The sequence below is a fragment of the Apodemus sylvaticus genome, chromosome 3 (assembly GCF_947179515.1).
Source record: "Apodemus sylvaticus chromosome 3, mApoSyl1.1, whole genome shotgun sequence".
NCBI classification, from domain to species: Eukaryota; Metazoa; Chordata; class Mammalia; order Rodentia; family Muridae; genus Apodemus; species Apodemus sylvaticus.
This window is the reverse complement of record NC_067474.1, coordinates 110,162,829-110,185,666: the sequence shown is the minus strand read 5'-3', so window position 1 is coordinate 110,185,666 and position 22,838 is coordinate 110,162,829. Positions and strand designations below refer to the sequence as shown.

Below are 22,838 nucleotides of genomic sequence, written 5' to 3'. Positions count from 1 at the left end.
GAGGCAATCAGAAAGTGCTGGCTAGTTGCATGCATATATTATTGCATAAATTATGACTCCAAGACATTCCCTCAGACGGAAGATAGACTTGAAATGGTAAATTAATCCACAGAATATCCAGAGGATACTTCCTTTTCTTTAAAAGTTAGAAAGACATAGTTACATAAGGTGGACAGGAATAAGAATGGTGATTTTTAAAACTGCAGCAAGGTCAAAGACTCAGAAGGTATTGGGAAGGCAAAGTCTGGGACAGGTTGTGACCTGCTTCTGAACATTGGAGATAAGTGGTTCGATAGACCAATAAAAGCCTGAGAGTAACTGTGGCCAAAGATTCTCCAGGCTTCCCAGGTTTAGTACAATCTTCACTTAAAATACAAATCACAAAGATGGTAGAGCAACGACAGGCTGAGAGAACTCTTAAAAGACAGTGGTGACCACAAATCACATAGCCCATGAATATCAAGATGGAAAGCAAATGTTTAACAAACAAATTGACAAGTCCTGGTAGCAGGCCCTATTGTCATGGGAACATGAAAAACACCATATGTGAGCAGCTTAGGAAGGATTTCTAAGCCCCACAACCATGGACAGCATCACCTGGTTCAGGATCCCCACACTAGTCATGACTATTACTAAACCTCACTAGTAGAACACATTGGGGACTATTATTCTCTAGTCTCTTCTGAGGTAGAATAATATGACATGAACGCTCCCATTTCTGGCTTCCCACCACTCACTAATTCATTACAGAAGAGGAATCCCTTATCTAATCTGGAACTCTTGAAAAGAACAATCTGACCCCTCTGGGGAGATGTTGAACAGAGCTGCATCCTGGATACAGCATCAGGACAGGCTTGCCATGGGTCTCTTTATGGGTCACCTACACTCAAGCCAGGGGTCTCTCTCAGCCCATGAACCAAGCAAGTCAAATGAATGAAGCTTGTACCAGAAACAAAACGAGATCTGTTTCTTCTTTATGTGCCAGCTCCCTAGTTGGCTCATGAGTGGGTGGGTCTACATCATGAAGAACCTAAGAACTGAAAGCAGAGGCAAAAGACTGAATGGCATTAGTTCCAGCTATTGTTCTGCTTGGAGTTCCTTCTTAAGTAGGAGATGCTCATGAGGCTCGCTGTGAGCACTGACTTTGTGTAAATCTACTCTATTACCTAGTACTATTGTTTGATTCAAAGAATTGGTAGTAACTCCATTAAGCTTTTGACATAACTAAAGACAAGAAAAGATATTTCTTATAAAGCCCTTCATTCAAACATATATTGACTCATTCATCTTGCATTCCAGCATTTCAACAGTATTTACTCTATGCTATGTGATTTTACCCACAGTATATGACACTTAAAATATGTTCTCATTGGGAAAAGAAACCCAGTTTAATAAAATGGCAGCCTCCTTCCCCTGTGGCAGGGATCTTTTCCCACATGGGCTTTGTCTTCGCTCCTTTCTCACTTCACAGAAACTCCACTTGGCCCCTGCATTTGCTCACTGCCAGGCTTTCCTGGATACAAATAATGAACAATCTAAAGGTTAACACACTGCGTCTTTTGACATTACACAACTCTAAAGTGTAAATAATCTCTCAGAAATTTAGTTATGCTGGTCCAATAATTTTCAAAACATGGCCTCCTCCAGTAAAAACAATGAAATGTTATGCCCAGGAAGTAAAAAGGCAACTGAGATTTGCTGAAAGGGAGCCTGGATAATCAATTAGAACAGGTGGGACTTTGCCTCTCTTCCTAAGGATCTGTTCCCCTGCTGAGGTCTTCCTTCCTGACTGCTTATGATAGATGTTTGGGATTAAACAGGTGACCTGGGAATGATTTGCCTGGAACAAAAGGTCAAAAGTTACTGACACAAATCATTTTATTGGACTATGGGTAGATAATCCCTATTTAAAACAGAAAGAAACAGAAAAATGCCAGGGAGGGAGGAGGAGGAGAGGTAGGAAGGGGGCAGGCACAGTGGGTCAGGCTTTTCCATCACTTACAACACTGAAACAATAGTCTTTAAGTTCATTTTCTATCATATTCTTTTAACTCATAAAATTATTTACTTTACCTTCTACAATGTTCCATAACCAAACCAACCAAATAACAATTTGTGCCTCATCCTTGAGACATACCATATTAAATATCACATCTGATCACTAACTTACATCTCATAAGTGATTTATTTCAAGAGCATTCCTCCATGAGACTTTCCATTGCTGAGGTGTTCGGTTTTCAGGAAAAGCATTTATTTACAGCCTGAGCCAGAGAAGGCTGGTAAGGACTTGGCTAAAAGCTCCGCGTGGAGAAAATTATGGTAATTGTATTAATGCTCAAATACGCGGCACTCGATGCTCAAATCTGCTAAAAGGTTTTGTGCTGTGTTGCCCACATCTTGACGGGCAATGAGGCCACTAGAAGTGCTCAATTCTTGATGGAACACTTCTGAGACTCATCTTTCATAGTTCCAAGAACTGCTAAAGAATGAGAGGAAGCTTCCTGAGGAGTTTCTAAACTTCAAACTCTCCTCCTGAAAGTCTAATACTGACACTGAAGCTTCAAGCTCAACTAACAAGAAAGGAAAATCAAAAGAAACATCGTACAATTAATTCTGATAAATGGTTGTGTTTTAATTTGAGTCCAGCAAATTATAGTTCATAATATGTCTCCTTCTGACATCTATTAAAAATCCATTAACTTAACAGGCAAAAATCTAATAAAGTTACTCTGGAAAATGTCTGCTAGGTCAACATTATGGACTTTTAATGAATATTTTTTGTAACTTGCTCTACTAGAAGAATTAACATACTAATTGAACATGTATCATGTATAGTATTAGAAAAAAAGAAAATGTCAATATAATTAAATATAAGAGTTTAAGGTAGAACCATGTCACCTAAGACGCTATTAAAACCAGTAATTTTAAATGTAGAGTGTTTAAAAGATGGAAGCACTAAGCTCCTACGACCAGCGGTCTCAGCTCAGCCCTCACCAATCACATTACACAGTAATTCCAACACAACAGTAAGCATTCTCGGGCTAGGATGGGATATATAAGGGTAAACAACAAAATGCTATGAACAAAGTCACAGTCTAGTAAGGAATCCCGACATGTAAACAGGTCATCAATCCATTCTGTGTTTAATTTACCATGGGCGCTGTCCCCAGTAAACTTTTTAAGCAAGATGGGTAATACTGATTTTCAAAATGACTTAAGTAACTAAAGTGAAAATCTGTGTTCTAGAAGGATGTAGAGAAGTTGACTAATTTGGAGATTCCCTTCATGCTTAGAGGCTTCTTCTAACCCCTGATTTTCACCTATAAACAACAGACTTGTGTAAAGCAGGCAGGTGGGATGCAGAGGGAGGAGGATTAGGATCCCTGTCTCTGCAGCACTCTCCTCAGACAGATTCTACCTTATCCCACCCCGGGCCAGGAATGGATGCTTGTCCCAGTCTAGTTTAAGTTGGCCTTGAATGTTTGAGTGCCGAATTTTCTAGTGTTAACCCCATCAGAGGCCAGTTGTAGAACTACATCAGCTCTCAGTCTAGGATGTTCCAAAGAAACAAGAAACATCCTGACTGCAAACCTTGAAAGTGGTTAAAGAAATGTAACCTCGTGTCCTATCTGTAAAATAGGAATATGAAATTAATAGTTTTATGAGGACAGTGTACATAAATCACCTAACTAGAGACCTCGAAATCAGCTGATGAGCTTTCTACTTTCTTCCCTTGTTGAAAGCTCTGAGCCTTTCCTATGAGCTGAGATCCTCAGATGGCTTTGGATGAGCCAGAGATGTCCCATTGTAGTCTTCTGCTCACTGCTCTGGCTTTGCTTCTTTCTCTAGAGTCAGCTGGTAAAGGTGGAGCAGATCACAGATTGCATACCACGACTGGCAGTGCAGGTGCTTTCTTGAATTCTGCATGTTTGTTTCTAATATACATGAGCTTTTTATAGAGCAATCATGAAAATTCCACCAGAGAAAAGTCTGCAATAATTGACTATGGAGATCAGAAGCTTCACCAAATGTCACTTGCTGTTTACCATTTTAAAAGCATAATTCTCACATTTCAGTAGGAACATAGATGAGCATATGACCACCCAGCCAATAAATAATACATTTTTAAATCAGTTTGATAGCATGATAGGGTCTACTAATATGTGCTGGTCAATAGGAGATAATAAGAAGTAAGGTTATAATGCCTCCAAAAGAATGTGTGTGGTGATTCTTTGGTTGTATTTTTAAAGAGTTGTTTATTTTTATATATATGAGTATGCTGTCTTCATGAACACCAGAAGAGGGCATCAGATATCATTACAAATGGCTGAGAGCCACCATGTGGTTGCTGGGAATTGAACTAAGGACCTCTGGGAGAGCAGCCAGTGATCTTAACCTCTGATCCATCTCTCCAGCCCCACCCCCTTCGGTTGTGTTGAACTTCCTTTTCACTTGCTGGGAACTTATGAGAGCTTGACAAAAATTGCACTAATAGCCGCGTGCTTCTTTTGTCCACTAGAGAGGAAAGAGATATCTTTCATACTCCAATACACTTCTAGATTTTGTCATAATGCTATAGCTAGCATATTAAACAAATTAAGAGGGACTTCTATTCAAGCATATGTGCACACTTACCTAACTAACAATTGCTTACCAGAATAATTAGTAGTAATTATATAAAATAAACATCATCTTGTGAAATGACATTATAGATGTTAAAGGTTAATGAGTCATAATTATACTTAACAGATACTGAAACTTGCACCAGTTAAATATCTACCAGCCACTCAGATATGTGCCATCCAGGTAAAGGCACGTAAGATCGAGAGTCTGTGGTTAAGCAAGCATTGGCTTACATCCTACCTTCTGCCTCATTTTTGATTCTTCTAGTTTAGACTTTTCAGTTTTATTTTTTCTTATTGTTCTTTTGTGGTTTTCCTTGAACCAAATTCATGAGACGATTTTCCTACTTCTGGAATGATCCCTGTGTGCCTCCCTGGTGATGTCACTCCTAACTGCTCTCTATGCATGATCATCCTGAGTCAGCACCATGACAGATACTCTATTTCAAGACACAGCTTACAAAATATATATCTGCCCAGTTCAAGCAAGTCAGAAAACTAGTTTCTAAAGGCATGGTTTATCTATCATAGCTGATATATTCTTAAAACCCTCGTCTTGAAAAAAATAGATTGAGTATCTATCAAGAAATTCAAGCAAAAAAATCACAAGTATCCTGATATATATGCACCAATTATTGTATTTTGAATTTTCTATTATTTTACCTATTTTGCTGTAAGTATCATCAATGAGATCTTCCAGTCCAATCATTTTCCAGAAGCTGTCATCCCAACCTTTCTCTGCTGAGTATGTCCATTTGCACACCAAGGAACAGAGAGACCTGGAAAAATTGGAGAGAGGCAGGAGCAACAGTGTGAGCCAGCTTCCTTTATATTTCGCCAAATAACTGCCCTGGTGTCTTCGGTAGTGCGGTAGCACAGAGGAAACAGTAATTATGTGTTCCTACTTAGATAATGGGGTCTACCTATATCTGGAAATGAATGCTAGCTCCTTTTGCTTTCAGAACAGACTCAGTCTCCTACATAGTTTCTGGCCAAACAGACACAGTAAGTGAATATTTGAAACATGTGAGATAATTATGAATTATAATACTATTTAGCTATTAGATGAAACTGAGTAAATTTTTCAAGTTAAAATGTAATATTGACAGGGCTATGTTACAATTGTTCTTTATCATTAGGATTTACATATCAAATGTCCATGTATATGATGTGGCATTTGGGGCTTGTATCAAAACAACACGAGAAGGGAATGTAAATGTTGCTGTGGATAGAGGGATGGTCCTGGGCTACTGGCCACTGGAGCAGAGATGAAGTCCCAGGACTCTCGATGTCATCTACTTTTGTACATCTTCTAAATTCTCTATTATAAGAATATTTCTTTTAATGTATGCTATAAAGTAAATAATATGTCACTGTAATCAAAATCAATACCTTAATATGGAAGGTATTTTCCTTTGACCTTCATTTCACAATGCCACACTTAATATTCTATAGTTCTTCTTTAAAAATAACCTTACATCTATGAAAGACCCATGTTCTCGTATACTTCTTTGCCTTTGCTCCACCATTTGCAGTTTAAAGATTTCCCAACTTTCTTCATTCTGAGTCAATGTTTCAAACTCTAACTTTAACCTAAGATGAAACTCTAATTTGTGATTAAATAGTTCTTTTCTTACCTGCCAGAAAATGAAAGTATGTATGTATGTATGTATATATGTGTGTGTATGTATGTATGTGTGTGTATGTATGTATGTGTGTATGTATGTATGCATGCATGTATGTATGTATGTATGTATATTTTGCCAGTGCCAGATATTGAATTTGGATCCTTATGAGTGCCAAGAACCATGGATTCGCACCCATGCCCACAGACTATATCTCTTGTCATCATGTTTATCACACTCTAATTAATTACCTGCGTTTTCCTAGGTATTACCTCTATTTTATCAACCTGCTTTCCATATTTTGCCCACAGCAAACTTTATAAACCTGTAACAAGTTTTTGCATGAACTTTGTGAGATGTCTGTGTCTGCCTCTCTTTGCTCTTGCCCAATCCAAGCCCGAGTTCTCTGTTGGGCAGTCCTAAGTTGGTGGCACATGCCATAGTTGGCCTCTCTCACCTCTCATGACTTTATTCTTCCTAGAATAGTCTTCTCACTGTGCAGCAGATTCCTAGTTAGCTATATAAGTCAGCTCAGACTTTCTCTCTTCAGCAGGCCCAGAAGGAGAGCATGCTGGGCCCAAAGCCTCCTTTGTCTGTGTATATCTGGACATAACCCTGCCTTATACTGACCACTGTGACTTTATCCTTATGTCTTCTCCACCCACCCCACTAAGACTTCTTTATATCACTAAATGTACTTCTTGTCTCTGTATCACAAGAGCCTAACAAATGCAAATGTATGTCTAGCTATAAAGCATACTTGTTGAATAGAAACATTAAAAATCTTTCTTCACATTGCCACAGGTATGTGGCAAACCCAAGGAGATCACAGTCATACTGTGATCATACTGTCAGTTACAGATAAGCAAAGATCCATTTCTTGGGACAAAGTCTTGATGTAACTCATTCAGTGATACAGAACCCTTCTCTCGCTTGGTTTTTAGTTGCTACTATAATCCTATAATGCTATGGTAGGCCTTAGTGGAAAGTAGTATACACAAGACCTAGTCCTTTATTGTCTATTGTCCTAGAAGCAGAAAACTCAACTGGAAAGACAGACATTCCTTAAACAATTACACATATAATCCCATAGTAACAATTAACTAAAGAAAGTACATAGAGACATGAGAAAATCTGATGCAGTCTAGTGCTGGGAATAGGGTACCTGGGTGGTGAGGAAGACGGTATCAAGATAGACTGCACAGACGGCGTATCATTTTACTAAGGTCTAACTTGAAAGTAACCAAGAGTCATTTATCATTAAATTTTATTTTTTGATATAGCACAGATGGCAGAACATGTCAGGTTGTGTTAAGGGGCAGGAAAACATTAAAGAGGTGCTTATACCAGCACAAACAATGTATATGTGCTAACTATGCCCTTGATTTAAGCAAGGTAATTTCCCCTTCCCCCAGTGAATCCATTTTCATCCAGTAGATGAAGGTAAGAGCCAATTATGAAGTATGCCCTGAAGTATGGGCAGCCTAAAGTCTCCTAGAATAACAGGATTTTTCATCCTTTGGGTGTTCTGATAGGGTTTTTTTTTGGAAAGAATAAACAAATCTATGAACAACAGATAAGTTCAAGGGATTGTTTCCAATATCCCTAGCACATGGGCTAACTCTTCACGGCTTAACACCCACCAGAATTCAGAGACTCTGGTACCTCTACTTTGGCAGTATCTTCCATCTTAGTTTACTTAATGCTGCTGCCCTCATTTTTGTCCACATGGTAAACATCGTCTTCCTTACAGTCCAGTTCAGTGTTGCTCCTTTGTGAATGTTTTCTCTGATCTCAAAGCTAGACACGTGGTTCCTTTTAAGGTTCCAGGTAAGCTGCAAATCTAAATATCCCAGAGAGGTTGGGGCTGCTGCATGTCTTTACCCCATTGTCTTGTGCCTGACAGAGGAGTATCATCCTTTTACCCCTGCACTGTTCAAAGGGCCTCCTCTTCCCCATCAATGTTTGGGTAATGATTCAAGATTGCATTCTGGCAAAGAATGACACAGAAATGATGGCAAGCCAGTTACTGGTCTCCATTTGAAGAGACTTTGTATGTTTTATCTTGTTCTCCTGAGGCTCCATTTTTTCCCATGAGGAACCCATGCTGAGATAGCTAATGGGGAGGGTAACAGAAATGAAAAGGATCGCGCCCTAATCATGTTTAGATCACACCCCTAGATTGTCCTGTGTCAGTAAGGCTCAGGAAGCTGAGAATCTGGCTGAGAGCAGAACCGTGCACCAGATCTCAGAGGAACAGTCTTCCCCTGAGCCAAGTAAGTGACCGTTGGGTTCAACAGCTGAAACCTAGTCATAGCTGGCAGCTGAGCAATTATTAATTCACAATACAAGTAAATTAGTCCAAATGTATTTTTCTTCATTAATAAAGAAAAGAAAAAGCAAACCCTCATTTCTTTCAGTAAATATGTAAATATGAATACTAGCCAGAGACTATTCTTTGGAAGAAAATGACTGAACAGGAGGCAGAAAGTTTTATGGAGACAAATTCCTCTGAAAATCCATTCTATATATAGTTTATTAAAATGCAATTAGCGGTGTCTCTCTCTCCACTTCTCTCTTTCTCTGTCTCTGTCTCTATCTCCTTCCTTCCCTCCCTCCCTTGCCCCCTTCTTTCCCTCCCTCCCACCCTTCTCTCTCTCTCCCCCTCTTTCTCTCCCTCCCTCTCTCCTTCTCTCCCCCCTCTTCCTCCCCTCCCCTCTCTCTGTCTCTCTGTCTCTGTCTCTCTCTCTCTCCCTCTCTCCTTCTCTCCCCCCTCCCTTCCCTCCCCGTCTCTCTCTCTCTCTCTCTCTCTCTCTCTCTCTCTCTCTCTCTCTCTCTCTCTCTCTCTGTGTGTGTGTGTGTGTGTGTGTGTGTGTGCTGGCCTGGAATATGCACAGCCAAGGCTACAAGGCTAGCCTGAAACTCAAGGGCATCTCGCCACCTCGGCCTCCTGCATAATGAGATTATGGACATGAGCTACTATGCACAACTAGTCTGTATCATTTGAATCTCTTTAGAGTCAATTGATAATGATTACTGGGATGTCCCTGCCATAGTAAAAACAGCAAATTTTAAAGAGTGCATCTGAGTTCAGAGACCCTCAGTGACTCTCTAGAAGAAAGTTATAATTGTACCATATCAGTGGGGAAAAAAAATAAAAAGACAAGGAACTAATGGCAGAATAAATAGTGCACCTTGCCCGGAAGCTTCTACTAAAATCAAGATTTTGACAACCCCCAAAGTATTTTACTGGGCAACCTGCCCTCCAGGGCCTCTAACTGCTGGGCAGTTTCCTCAAAGTCAGCCAAAATGTCAAGACAGGAGTGCTGTATTTTTCTTACGGAGTTTTTTTTTCTTTTCTTTTCTTTTGTTTTTGGTTTTTCTGTTGTTTTTTTTATGCCAAAGGACTCTAAAATGCAAACAAATATCAAAATCATAGATCCATCAGTATATCAAAATAACATGATGCAAAACTCTAGTACCTAAAGTTGGGCATGGTGATACATATGAGAGAGTAAGGTCACTTGAGAAACAACACCTAAAACATCCAAGAGAGGAAGATCCCATCGAAGAACAAAAATGAAAAATCATAAAACTATTTGGAAAATACATCAATGAAAAACCATAAGAGATGAGGAGGAAAAAATAGAAAAATTTTGAGAAGAAAAAAAGTAATTCCAAATTAAATTTTAAAGCTGAAATTGTCTGGGCTAGCATGATGCCTCAGCACGCATCTGCTATGCAAGCTTGCACTTAAGTATAATTGCCAGAACCCACGTAAAGGTGGAAAAAGACAAGTAATACAAACAAGTCATCAGTTATGTCCTACAAGTGAGTTATGTCAAGTTCATGTGCCTTCCAACACACACGTGAGCACACACACACTCACACACACACATACACAGACACACACAGACATATACATACACACTCACACACACACACACACATACACACACACACATACACAGACACACACAGACATATACATACACACACAGAGACACACACATACACACACACACATACACAAACACACACAGACACACAGACACACACACAAACAGTAGTAATGGTAACAGTAGATATTAAGTTTTCCACAGATAAACTACCACCAGCATGGAGAAAGCATCCTCACAGGATAGTTATAGGAATGCTAGAAGGGATCTTCAAAGGCTAGAAAAGCGCAAATGACAGAACAGACGAGGAACATGTTCTAAGCAAATGCATGCAGTACTAGGCTCTTCATATACTGGGCCAAGGCACAACTTAAGCCTGTGGATTAAAAATTCTCATTAAGTCCAGGAAATACTTGAATTTCAAGAGTAAACAGAAAATTACACACACTGCCAGACAGAAAAACTAAGTTGCTTATAAAACGAAAGGACCCAAACAAACTAAAAAAAAAAAAAAAAAAAAAAAAAAAACTCATCTATATCACTGGAATGCAGAAAATATAAGAAAAACATACAGATTTCGAAGAAAGACTGATACAAGACTCTTGCACCCAGGCAAAATATTATTCATCTCTCAAAGGAAAAGAAAAACATTTTTAACATACAAGGGTTCTAAAAAGGCAACTACTCACATAGGCTTTCTGAGGGCAATGCTTAAGAAAACGTATCCACTGGTTCAGAGTAGCTATGTCAGCATAAAGAAGAGTAGCAAGAGGAATAACATGACTGGTATACATTTATGTTGTTTATATCATCTATCTTCCTTTCCTTTCTCCATGCATGTATGCATATATGCATGAACATTTACTTGTATGTGCTTAAGTACAAACATCTATGCATATGTATGTCTACACATAGATGAAAGTATATTCAGTCTAAACAGATGATGATAATATAGACAGAGCTTGTAATATGGAGTTTTCTGGAAGCATAACAGGCATGCTGTAATACAAGTAAAATCCAAGGGAAGGCTTAGAACTGAAAATTTTTACATAAACCTTCAAAGTCAAAAGATTAGTTAAGGGGCATGTCTTAGTCAGTGCTGTTGTATCAAAATACCACAAGTGTGGCAGTGTTATTTCCCATATAACAAAAAACTCAAGCCCAGACAGACACCAGAACCCCTTTTTGAGATGTTGGTCAGGTCTTTATAAGAGACTCCCTAAACATACAGCCTATTGTTGTTTCCTATGAATTTTCTCCTGAGGCTGAAGGTAAGTCTATATTGCTGAAGCAACCATGCTCTTCAGACACAGGATACTGACCTGAATGTCCTCTCCCAGAGGACTAGCTTCCACAGTAGCAGAAAGCATTATGCAAGTTTCCAAAGACAAGAAGCAACCAACAATCCTAGCCAGTAAGATGCCTGTGGACCACAGCAACAGCCAGCATGACAACACCCCTAAGTGTTCGGGAGTGGCGCACATAACTTGTGGTAATCAACAGCTCTCTGACTAAATGTAAGACATGTTCAACAAGAGGGAATCCATGCTTAATACTGGAAATTACTCACTGCTAGAAAAGTCACAGTTATTGGATGAGAAATTACAACCATTTATTTACTAAGTTAACAATCCCTACTGAAAATCAATAAGCATGTGTCTTTATACCCATAAAGAAGTATAGGCTTTACCCCACAACAAGGAAACTTCTGATTACAACAAAGACCACTACAGAAAACCAAAACAAATCAATATGCAAAGCACAGAGTCCAGTCTCAAGGGCTACATCTACAAAACATTCACATATGCCTAAGGCTCAGGGAAGATTGCAAAAGAGGGGGTGGAACGATTGTGAGGCCCAGAGGATCAGGAAGTTTGCTATTAGACTGTGTCTCCTAGTAACATCAGCAGCTAAATAGATAAAGTCTTACCAACATGACTGTCCAAACATGAGGTGAACAAGGACAATCCCAATAGACATGCCAAAGTGGACAAGCAAAAGCCTACGAGGCCTCAGTCCTACCCAAAGAACTATAAGTAACTGAAAAAAGCTAGGAGAGAGATGTGGTCTTCCCCAGCAAATGACACATCAACTGGTCAGTCCTGAAAACATACATATAAGTAATTTTATTCAGTATATATAAATAGGATATATGTATATATATCCTATTCTATATATGCAATAAGTATTAGTTAAAAAAGAGGCCTTGAAATTAGAGAGAGAAGGGTGATATACAGAAGGGTAAATGTTGTAATTAAATTACAATTGGAAAACTAAAATTAAAAAGGATAAAAAGTAAAATAAAATAGACCACATTTTTCATTAAAGAGATGTTTCTCATATTTTAGGGAGATTAGAAGTTTACTGACCTCAGAGTGTCTTCTTTTGTAAATTATGTATTAATAATGATACCATTTACCCTTCCCTTTCCTCTCTCCAGCCCTCCCTGGTACCCTCCATTGTTCTCCTTCAAAGTCATGGTCTGTTTCATTAATTGTTGCTATATGCATACACACATACACATACACACACACACACACATACACACATTCCTAAATACAACCATCTCATACTGAATAATGTTATTGTATGCATGTTTGTATGTTTGTTTGTATGTATGTATGTTTTCAGAACTAATCTTTTGGCCTTAAATAACTAATTGACTGTCCCCTGGGGAAGACTAAGCTTTCTTATTTTCTGTTTAATGTTGGTTACAAAAGAGGGTGCAGTCACTGGCGAAAATGAAAAGCTCATCAGAAATCTACATTGAATAAACCCACATAGAATAAACAGAAGTAATACAATATAAATTTAAAATAAAAATGAGAATAAAGTCAGTTACTACAAGATTATACAGAAAATGAATGCCATCAATGTCACAACCTACTAAAAAGAGAAAATGTCAAAATAGCATTAGAAGTAAGGTAAATACTTCCAACATATATTTTTCAATCAGATAGTTCTATAGTAGAGGTAATTATAATTATTCTTATGGTTTACACATTTCTTCAAAATACTGAAAAGTACAATAGCTTATTCTAGTGTAATTGTGTTTTTTCATTTTTGTGAGTTATTATTTTTGTGTATTTTGTGTTTGTAAATGTATTGTGACTGTGACGGTGCCTGTGAGTATATGGGTATGTATGTGCATGTGTGTAAAGACCAGAGGTCAACCTCATATGATATACTAGGTTCTACACTCCTTACCTGTTTTGAAACAATGTCTCTTTGGGCTGAGTCAACTGATTAGGCTCAGCTGACTGCTGACTTTTGGCCTGGCAGTGAGACCCCAGGGTCACCTGTCTTTGCCTATCTTGTGCATAAACAGCATGAATATAGTTGAACAATTTCAGTTCTATATATTTGTATAGGAGGAAGGAGAAAAGCATTTTATATGCAGGCACGAAATGGTGTAAGTGGTACTTAATAACCAGGCTTCACTGGGAAAAGGCCTCAAAATTAGCAACCTAATCAGAAACCTTGGAAAATCATGAAAAACTGAAAGGCTTGAATGAAGTTGAGAAGAAAACTCAGTGAGTCAATGTGAAAACATGATTAGGAAAAGACAGGAAACAGAGGTGAGAGCTAAAAGCAATAAATATCATGGATGGAAACGGGGTGGTGGTGGGGGGGACTATTACCATGCAGAAGGTCAACAGTGACAGAAAAAGCCGAAGAATAACAAGAGCAAGACTACGGAGTTGTGGAAATTTAGATGAAAGTACAATTTCACAGAAAAACAAAATTTACCAAAACAAACACTAGAAATCTTTAATGGAGTTATTAGTACTAGAGCAATTGAGTTATAGTTTAAGTCACCCTTCCAATAATACTTTAGAAGTCCATGTGGTTGTACTAGAAGTCGTTAACATTCACTGATCCTCTGAAGTACTTTTGACTCAGAGAATAGCTCCTTATTTTATTGCTAATACTAACATGTAACAAAATTCAACAACAGCACAGCAAATAGAAAACATAGGCTGAGCTTACAAAAGTCTACATAACACACAATGAATTTAATTTTTTACATGCAAAAAATATATATGAGCAGCATTCAAGGATGCTTTAGTGACAGAAGACATATGGGCGTGTTACCACATTATTTTATTAAAGGGAAGAAAAATGATCTCTACATATTGCAGAACATACAATATTACTTCAAGACAAAAACTCACAATAAAATAAGAGAGAACAAGAATGGAAGCACAGAAGTTGAGTTTCACTCTCTGCCCTAAACAAGAAAAACAGGAAAGTAACATCACAGCCACCCCCAAAGGGTCTGAGAGGGACACAGTACTTACTGTCTACAGGGAGATGTACCTGGGTCACACAGCAGGAAGATGGTTAAGGGTAAAAGCATCTTGAAACAAAATAAGTAAGGATCTATGACATTGCAAGTCAGCCCTCAGGCTCCTTCTCAACCCAGATCCCAGCGCCCTGGCTGCCAGACTATAAATACAGATTTGTTTTGTGTGAATCTCTTCAAATCAAAGCAAACAACAAAACAATATATCATATGTACATAAACAATAAAAAAAAACAGTAACAACATAAGGTTAATCAAAGTTGGAAAGTGCACAGGCCCCGGGGTTGAACCTACTACTATTCTCGTGCTACATGGATTATCAAACTTCTCTCGAAATTCATTTCTGTCCATCCATAGATTCGTGCAGCCCTCAGACCTCATCAGGGCAGCTTCTCTGTGCAGTGGATGGTAGACAGTACAGAAACTCACAACAGGTCAAGGAATAATAGTGTCAATGGAGTATTAATCTACACATGAGACAAGAGAGAGGGGGTAGAGAGTAAGGGGAAAGGCAGGAAGAAAGGAGGTAGGGAAAAGGGGGGAAGGGAGCGAAAGAGAGCCGGTGGGGATAGGTAGAGGCCTAGGAGGACTACAGTGAAGAGTACCTCTGGATGTGACAGGACCACAGTGCTCCTGAGCTCATCCATGGATGTGACTGTCCAAGATCAAACCAGTCAATTTTCTAGGACAGAGAGTGAAGGGGTTCTTAGCTCAACAGCCAAGGATATGTGGGCAACACACGATGGGCAATATGAGTTATATTTTTTAACAAAGTTGGGGTGGATAGGGAGGCAGAAGTAGATCTGAGAGGAGTTAGGGAGAGGGATTGGGGGATATGATAAATACATTGTATGACATTCTCAAAGACTTAGTAAAAACAACATATCTTAATGTAAGACTAATTGAGAGGAACCTTGTTAGTGTAGTAGGCGGTGTGACAGTCTGGTGGAGGTAAGGAAAACTGAGAAAACAGAAAGGATAGCCCAGCCGCAGTCTAGTCGGAGGGGTCAAATGGAGGAATCGGGCAAAGCTTAATGGCAGGCACCTGCTGTAATTATCATTCACTGTGTTTTCCTAGACAGGTAGAAACTCAGAAAAAGAAAGCCAAACACACTTGTAGTTCTTGAAGAACCTGAAGCAGCCTCAGAAAAAGAAGGGGAACTTCTTGATATCCTGATATACCCAGAGTAAGGCACCCTCAGAATAAGAAGCCAGCCCAGTTCCAAGGGCCTGGTCATTCTCAGGAATTTCTCCAGCAAGACTATGAAAAGAAAGCCAGCCACAGTGCTGTATAATTTATGCACAGTTCACTGAACTGACATGGCCAGGCCCCACTCTCAAGGGAAACCTTTTGTTCTCTGCTTGGGGAATGTAGAACCTGGAGAGTCTCAATTGAGCACGCCAGTGAACAACAGAATAATTAGAGGTAAGGATGGGGATAAATTACCAAGATATTCCTGGCTGCAGCCTCTGGTACTTCACAGGCCTGTGATGGTTCTGTGTTTTTCAAGGCATACAAAAGACTGAATTAGCAGCCCTGAAGATATTGCTCAAGGGGAGATATAATGACTCTGGCTGGACCACTAATCACATCAGCAAAGAGACAAGAGGGGCTTCTTTCTGAAGAAAGAGCACTGCACCAACTGCAGCTACTTGTGTTAGGGAGCTGTCAGGATGCAGGCTTGTCACTACTGGCTCTGCACTTTATCAGCACTTGCTGACAGGTTCCTGACAGAACAAAAGAATACAAGCACGGGACAATATTAAGTTGCCTTTTCAGTTAGACTTGCTGGTAACAGCTCAAATGTAGCCATGACAACATGAAAGACCCGGATAAATAAACTGAGGTAGTTTTCCCATGCTCTCAGAGAAAGACATCTCACCATCAAAAACAAAAGATAAGAAATTGTTACCAAATAGTCCAAAATCTGGATGAAATCCTTTCAGTTTATGGGTTTGGATTTGCAATAAAATAAAATAGAATAAAAATAAAATTAAAAAATGATACTAATTTGGGGTAATATGGAACGCAGGGGACAGGCAAAGAAGGGCAGAATCTCCCTCTAAGGCACTGTGCAGTCTGTTTATACAGGCTACTAAACCTCATGCTAACCTAAGAAGCTATAGTATTATAGCCCCATGTGACAGGAAAGGACACAGAGGCTCAGCAAGGTGGATCAACTCACTTGAATTCATTAGGAAAGAGTAAGGCAGACACTGAAACCTTGCTCTAATCAAATAAAGTCTATTTTGGAGACCAGAAAGATTCATTCTGGAATCCACAAGGTAAGAGAAAGAACAAATTTCTATGGCTTATTCTCTGATCCATATGCATGCCATGGCATATATGTGCCTGAACACACACATGCACGCACACACACACACAGACACACACACATGCACACGCACCCACACACATGTGAACACACACAATCACACCCATGCACACACATACACAATCACACACACATGCACGCATGTACATACACACAATAACACACACAGGCACATACACACACAGACACAGATACACACACACATGCATACACATACCTAATCACACACACATGCACACTTGTACATACACACAATCACACACACACAGACACACACACATGTACACGCACCCACACACATGTGAACACACACAATCACACCCATGCACACACATACACAATCACACACACATGCACGCATGTACATACACACAATAACACACACAGGCACATACACACACAGACACAGATACACACACATGCATACACATACCTAATCACACACACATGCACACTTGTACATACACACAATCACACACACACAGGCACACACACATACACACACACGTAATCAAGTTTACTTTTGTTAACTGGATTTCACTCAGGATCATTGAGAAGTACTTTATAAGACACTACAAAAGCAAAGCAAGAATGGAAAGAGAACAGTAATTTTGATGTACTGTTTGGTTTCCCACTGTTTGCCTTCTTTATGTCTTCTTTTGTCTGTGTGTATCTGTGCATATAAATGGTCACACACAGTGGGGGTTGAGCCCTAGTCCTTGAATGTCACAGTCTACTGCTTTACCCCTTCCATTCTTCTTAACAAAGAGAATAAAATGTCTCAGGTTCACTGAAACATTTCTACAGAGAGGCGATCAGGTGAAACTTAAGGTGTTCAGGAAGCAAGCACAGCATAGGCAGGGGCAGCAATGAGAGGTTCCCTGGAGGGGAACTGGCTCTCCCTTTTCAGGGACTCTTTGAAAGTCTAGGCCAGTGCTCAGAGGTGTGGCTTACTGTCTTCTGAGCATCTCTGCCTCTCCCAACCTTCATACCTAAGCATACGCAATCAACTTCTTCATTAAACCCAACTTTCAGGTGGAAAAAAAAAAGGAAATTAATATTTATTTTCAGAATTTAGTTATAAAGCCAGTGTATTAAGATTTAAGAATAAACAGTAAAAAAACAATCATGGAAAGGCAAATGGCTTCAAGGACACCCAGAGCAACCTGCCATTAAGATGCCCAAAGATGGCTGGAGAGATGGATTAGCAGTTAATAGCACTCACTGCTATTCCAGGGGATCCAGGTGTGGTTCCTAGCACTGATAGGACAGTTCACAATGATCCAGAACTCTAGATTCAGGGTATTCAGCATCATATTCTGGCCTCCATGTATATCAGGCATGCACACAATGCCCTTACCTACATACTAGCAAAACACTCGTATGCATGTCATGAAATAACTAAATTGTCTTCAAAGATGCTTAAAGGAATGTTGTACCAGAAGCATAAAAGAGGAGTCTGCATGGGAGAAGATGATCAGAGAGGTAGGGTGGGGTGGGGTGAGGTATGTGCAAAAGCTAGAAGCAAGATTGCATACAATCCATACAATACGTACAACCCACGTCTGAAGGTGTAAAGTCTCCCAGCTGAGTTCTTCACCCTGTAGAGAAGGAAGAGATGCTGGTTTCCTTCCTGGCTCTCTCTCTCTCTCCCCCCTGTCTATAAGAAATAGCTATACATATCTTTTAAGCACTTTTAGACACCAAAAAGGTATCATCATTTGTCTTAGTACTTTTTCTGTTGCTATGATAAAATACTTTGACAAAGGCAACTAAAAGAAGAAAGGGCTGATTTTAGCTCACAGTTCAAGGCTAAAGTTCATCCTCGAGCAGGAGCTGAGGCAGCAGAGAACTATGAACTCAGGATTAGCTTTGTCCTCTCTATGCAATCTGAGATGAAAGACCACGGAATGATGCCATACATCTTTAGGGTGTGCCTTCTCACATGGAGGAGACTAATCAGTACAGTCCAACACAGGCACAGGTGTGGCCAGAGGCTAACCTAATTGAGACAATCCCTCATGAGGTTCCCAGGTAGGCCTTAAACATAATCCTACATCTTGTTATCTTGATAATCAATATTAATCCTTGCATTCTTTGTGGATCTCTGAGAGTCCAGCAGAAGAGAGAAATCTGTAAGTGACATAGATCTAACAAATACTGGGCAAGGTGAGTACAATGAAAGCAATGGAGAAAATAGCATCAGAGCACACAGAGAGGAAAGAGTCTCTACCTTAGACCTCTTCAGTAAGGAGCAGGTTTCCACTGAAGGCTCATTGCTATGCTTGGTAACGGAAGCATTCTTAGAACACCCAACCCTGGCACATGGGTTTGCCATGCCTTTGCTCTAGATCCTCTCCTATAGGAACTGAAGTTCACAGCTCAGTAACTAAGGTTTGCAATGGCTTCCTGAATCAGAAGCTGCCTGCAGGAGATTTGTCACTCCAAATCCTTCTCTTCAGGGTCCCATTCTCTACTTCTTCTACAGGGTCTGTCCTACCATTCTGGTTAATGACACTGACGCAGATTCACAAACATCACCATGCCCCAGTATGGTCCCAAGAAACTGACACACCCATTGCTATCCACTTTTAGCCAAAAGTGAATTTACATGTTCCAATGTCAACTCCCTGGCCTATTCTGTTATAGGACAATTTGGTGTATATACACCACAATGAATGGGGCAGTTATTGTGTATGGTAACCGATTCCTGGCAAAGAAAAAGAAGTAGTAGATTGAGATGTGTGTGCTTCCATTTGGCCCAGTAAGTTTAATTCAGTTGGCTCTTAGGTCACTTTAATTTCTGAAGATGTTCAAATAAACATCTCTGAACTGTGAATCCTCATCAATAAAAATGATCTCATGAGCAGAAAATAAAAATAAAAATAAGATCAATCTTTTCTCAGAAAGCTAGAACTGTCTTCACAGGAGCACTGAGTGATAAGCACTCTCTTTGACTATGTTCTACTATGCTGTGCTAAGTGATAAGCACTCTGTTTGACTATGTTCTAAACTATTCAGACCCGAATAGAGCTGAAACTGAAAAAAAAATAGCTTTCTAATCCATTTAAAGATGTAGAGCCAGTACAATACCTTGCCTTTAAGAAATGAAGAAAATGAATTAATTTTTTTTTTAAAAAAAAGAAACCAAAATTAGCCTTCAAGCTAGGTTTACTAAGTGCTTTACATGTCAAGGTCCAGACACTGGGGAAAAGTATGTTAGTTATTTAGAGGAAAGGTATAGCCAAACTTCCCACTCAGGGCCAAACCACAAGCAATTCCGTGACCAGGCCACTCAATATCACTGGCATTCCTTCTCTGACCTTGGAACTGTCAGGCAGGGGATAAGAACACCTTAAGGTCTGATAATGGCATTTGCATTCACTTTGCTTTCAAGTACAAGTCTTTAATAACTATGCAAAGGTTCCTAGAACATACTACCAGCACTGGTAACTGTAGAGAACATAAGACATCCAGGTAGAACAACTGTAAAAATAGCCAACTCTACCTACACATACTAAGGAAATTTTTCTGAAGCATCCTAAAAAAGGAAGAGCTGTTTGGCCAGGTGATAAAGCTTAGAGGATATGTTTCGATTACTGTACCCAGTTCTTGTTCTAGGCTTTAGTTGGAAGAGAGAAGAATTGGCCCCTGCCATTACAGAAAGGTGTTACAGAGCTGGGCCAGGGGCTGGGTCAAATGGGGATGCTGTTGTTAGTGAGGCATCCTCCTCCCCGCTGATGAGGAGAGCTAACAGTGGAACTTATCTCACAAACATGTTACAAGATCAGTGTTATAGAAAGTTATAGCTCACAAGTCCAACAAAAAGCACTGCTGTTTATACTGTACATCATTCTGAATGGCTCTCTGGAAGTCAGTGCAGCATAGACCTGGTTATATATACCAAAAACACTTGTATATTTTTACAAACTTGATACATTTCTTAAAAACAATTTTTTTAAACTTGATTATTTAAAATAAACCTCAAAAATAAACATCACGTACCAAAATTAACCAGAGACAAAGTCTTACTCTTGATACCCAATTACATGGCAAATCCTCAAAGTACAAACCTTAGTAAATCTCATCACCTTTGGGTGTCATTTCCTTTGGAATCTGATCCAGGACTGTTGTTACCCTGTGCTGCCAGTGCTGCCTGTCATTAGCCCTTAACCACTAAAAGGCCACTCTGTCCCCTACTCTATACTGTACCCCTGAAATGCAGGCAGTGTATTCAGCATCCTGGGATTTCTCTGACGGCTGGGAAACAGATGTTAAATGCCCATGGAATTTCTAGCTATCCCTGACATCTTTAACTGCTGCTGCATATATAAATAGCTACTTCATTCCTGCGTGGCAGTCTGTTCTACATGATGAACTGGGGCTCACAATTGAACTACTATTAATACATGCTGCCTTCTTCGATGATTCATTTTAAAAACAAACAAAACCACCGACAAAGAAGAATCAGAGTTTCTGCTAATGTGTAAACAAAAAACACTTAGCTGGAGAGGAGGCTGCCTGCTCCATCTTTGCAATAAACCTACAAGAAGGAGTTTGTGGGGCCTCTTAAGTGAGCCGCCATATGAAAAGGTAAAAGTGCACTTGCTGTGTACCACACTACTCTTACAATCTCCCCTAGGATTACCATGTGGTTTTGTAATTGAGACTGCTCTTAAGGCTTATTTACAAACCAGATCTGAGGGGAAAATACACAGGCCAAAATACACTCAATTTCCCTTTGTGTACCAGTTCTGTTTCTTTTGAGCCTTGGAAAGCAGTTTATAAGAAACAAACCATCTCATAAATTAAGCAGCTGGAGAAACTGAGATGTAAATGGTCGACGGACGGCAGGCTTAAAAGACGCCACTGCCTATCATGGGGGTCACAGCACGCCAGTGGCCCACAAGGCGGCTAAACTGACTAATCTGAAAAGTCTGAGAGGTGTACCTCATGTACATCTCAGACCAAAGGCCATGCACAGGTCGTTCCCAGTGAATTGCCTTAGGCAAAAATCAGTAAGCTGAGAGAATAGTGCTCAATGAAACAGAAATCAAGAACAAAAAAAGGAATATGTGATACAATGAATATGAGCTACGAGGGAGAATTCTGTCTGGAGAAAAATAGGATGCGAGATAACGGAATAAGCAACATCACAAAGCAGAAAGGTTTTTAACTGAGAGCATTTTTTCACTTTTATGAAATCAATGAGCATAAATTATAGCAAGACAAGGAGAATTCTGAGAAAAGCTGTTGATAGGAATAGAGAACAGTAACTTCATACAAGAGAAGATGGAAGATTCTCTGTGCACATGTAGTATAGTGCTGCACATGTGACAGGCAAAGCATACCTTACTGGGGTGTATTTTCTTTTTTTTCTTTTTTTTTTTTTGCATCCAAATTTTTTTATTCGATATATTTTTTATTTACATTTCAAATGATTTCCCCTTTTTTAGACCCCCACTCCCTGAAAGTCCCATCAGCCCCCTTCCCTCCCCCTGTTTTCCCACCCACCCCTTCCCACTTCCCTGTTCTAGTTTTGCCCTATACTGCTTCACTGAGTCTTTCTAGAACAAGGGGCCACTCCTCCGTTCTTCTTGGACATCATTTGTTGTGTGGATTATGTTTTGGGTATTCCAGTTTTCTAGGTTAATATCCACTTATTAGTGAGTGTATACCATGATTCATCTTTTGAATATGGGTTACCTCACATAGTATGATGTTCTCCCGCTCCATCCATTTGCCTAAGAATTTCATGAATTCATTGTTTCTAATGACTGAATAGTACTCCATTGTGTATATATACCACATTTTTTGCATCCACTCTTCTGCTGAGGGATACCTGGGTTCTTTCCAGCCTCTGGCAATCAGAAATAGGGCTGCTATGAACATAGTGGAGCATATATTCTTATTACATGCTGGGGAATCCTCTGGGTATATGCCCAGGAGTGATATAGCAAGATCTTCTGGAAGTGAGGTGCCCAGTTTTCGGAGGAACCGCCAGACTGATTTCCAGAATGGTTGTCCCAATTTGCAACCCTACCAGCGGT

At 39.6% G+C, this 22,838-nt stretch overlaps 1 protein-coding gene across 8 annotated transcripts in view; it reads right to left on the bottom strand.

Annotated features, from left to right (window-relative positions):
• Positions 1 to 22,838, bottom strand: part of Fggy (FGGY carbohydrate kinase domain containing) — a 398,632-nt gene that overhangs the window by 245,523 nt on the left and 130,271 nt on the right. For all 8 annotated transcript variants that reach the window (XM_052176778.1, XM_052176777.1, XM_052176775.1 and 5 more), the window contains one exon: positions 5,286 to 5,401. In XM_052176778.1, the coding sequence (XP_052032738.1) occupies positions 5,286 to 5,401 (116 nt within the window). The remainder of the gene's footprint in view (positions 1 to 5,285; positions 5,402 to 22,838) is intronic.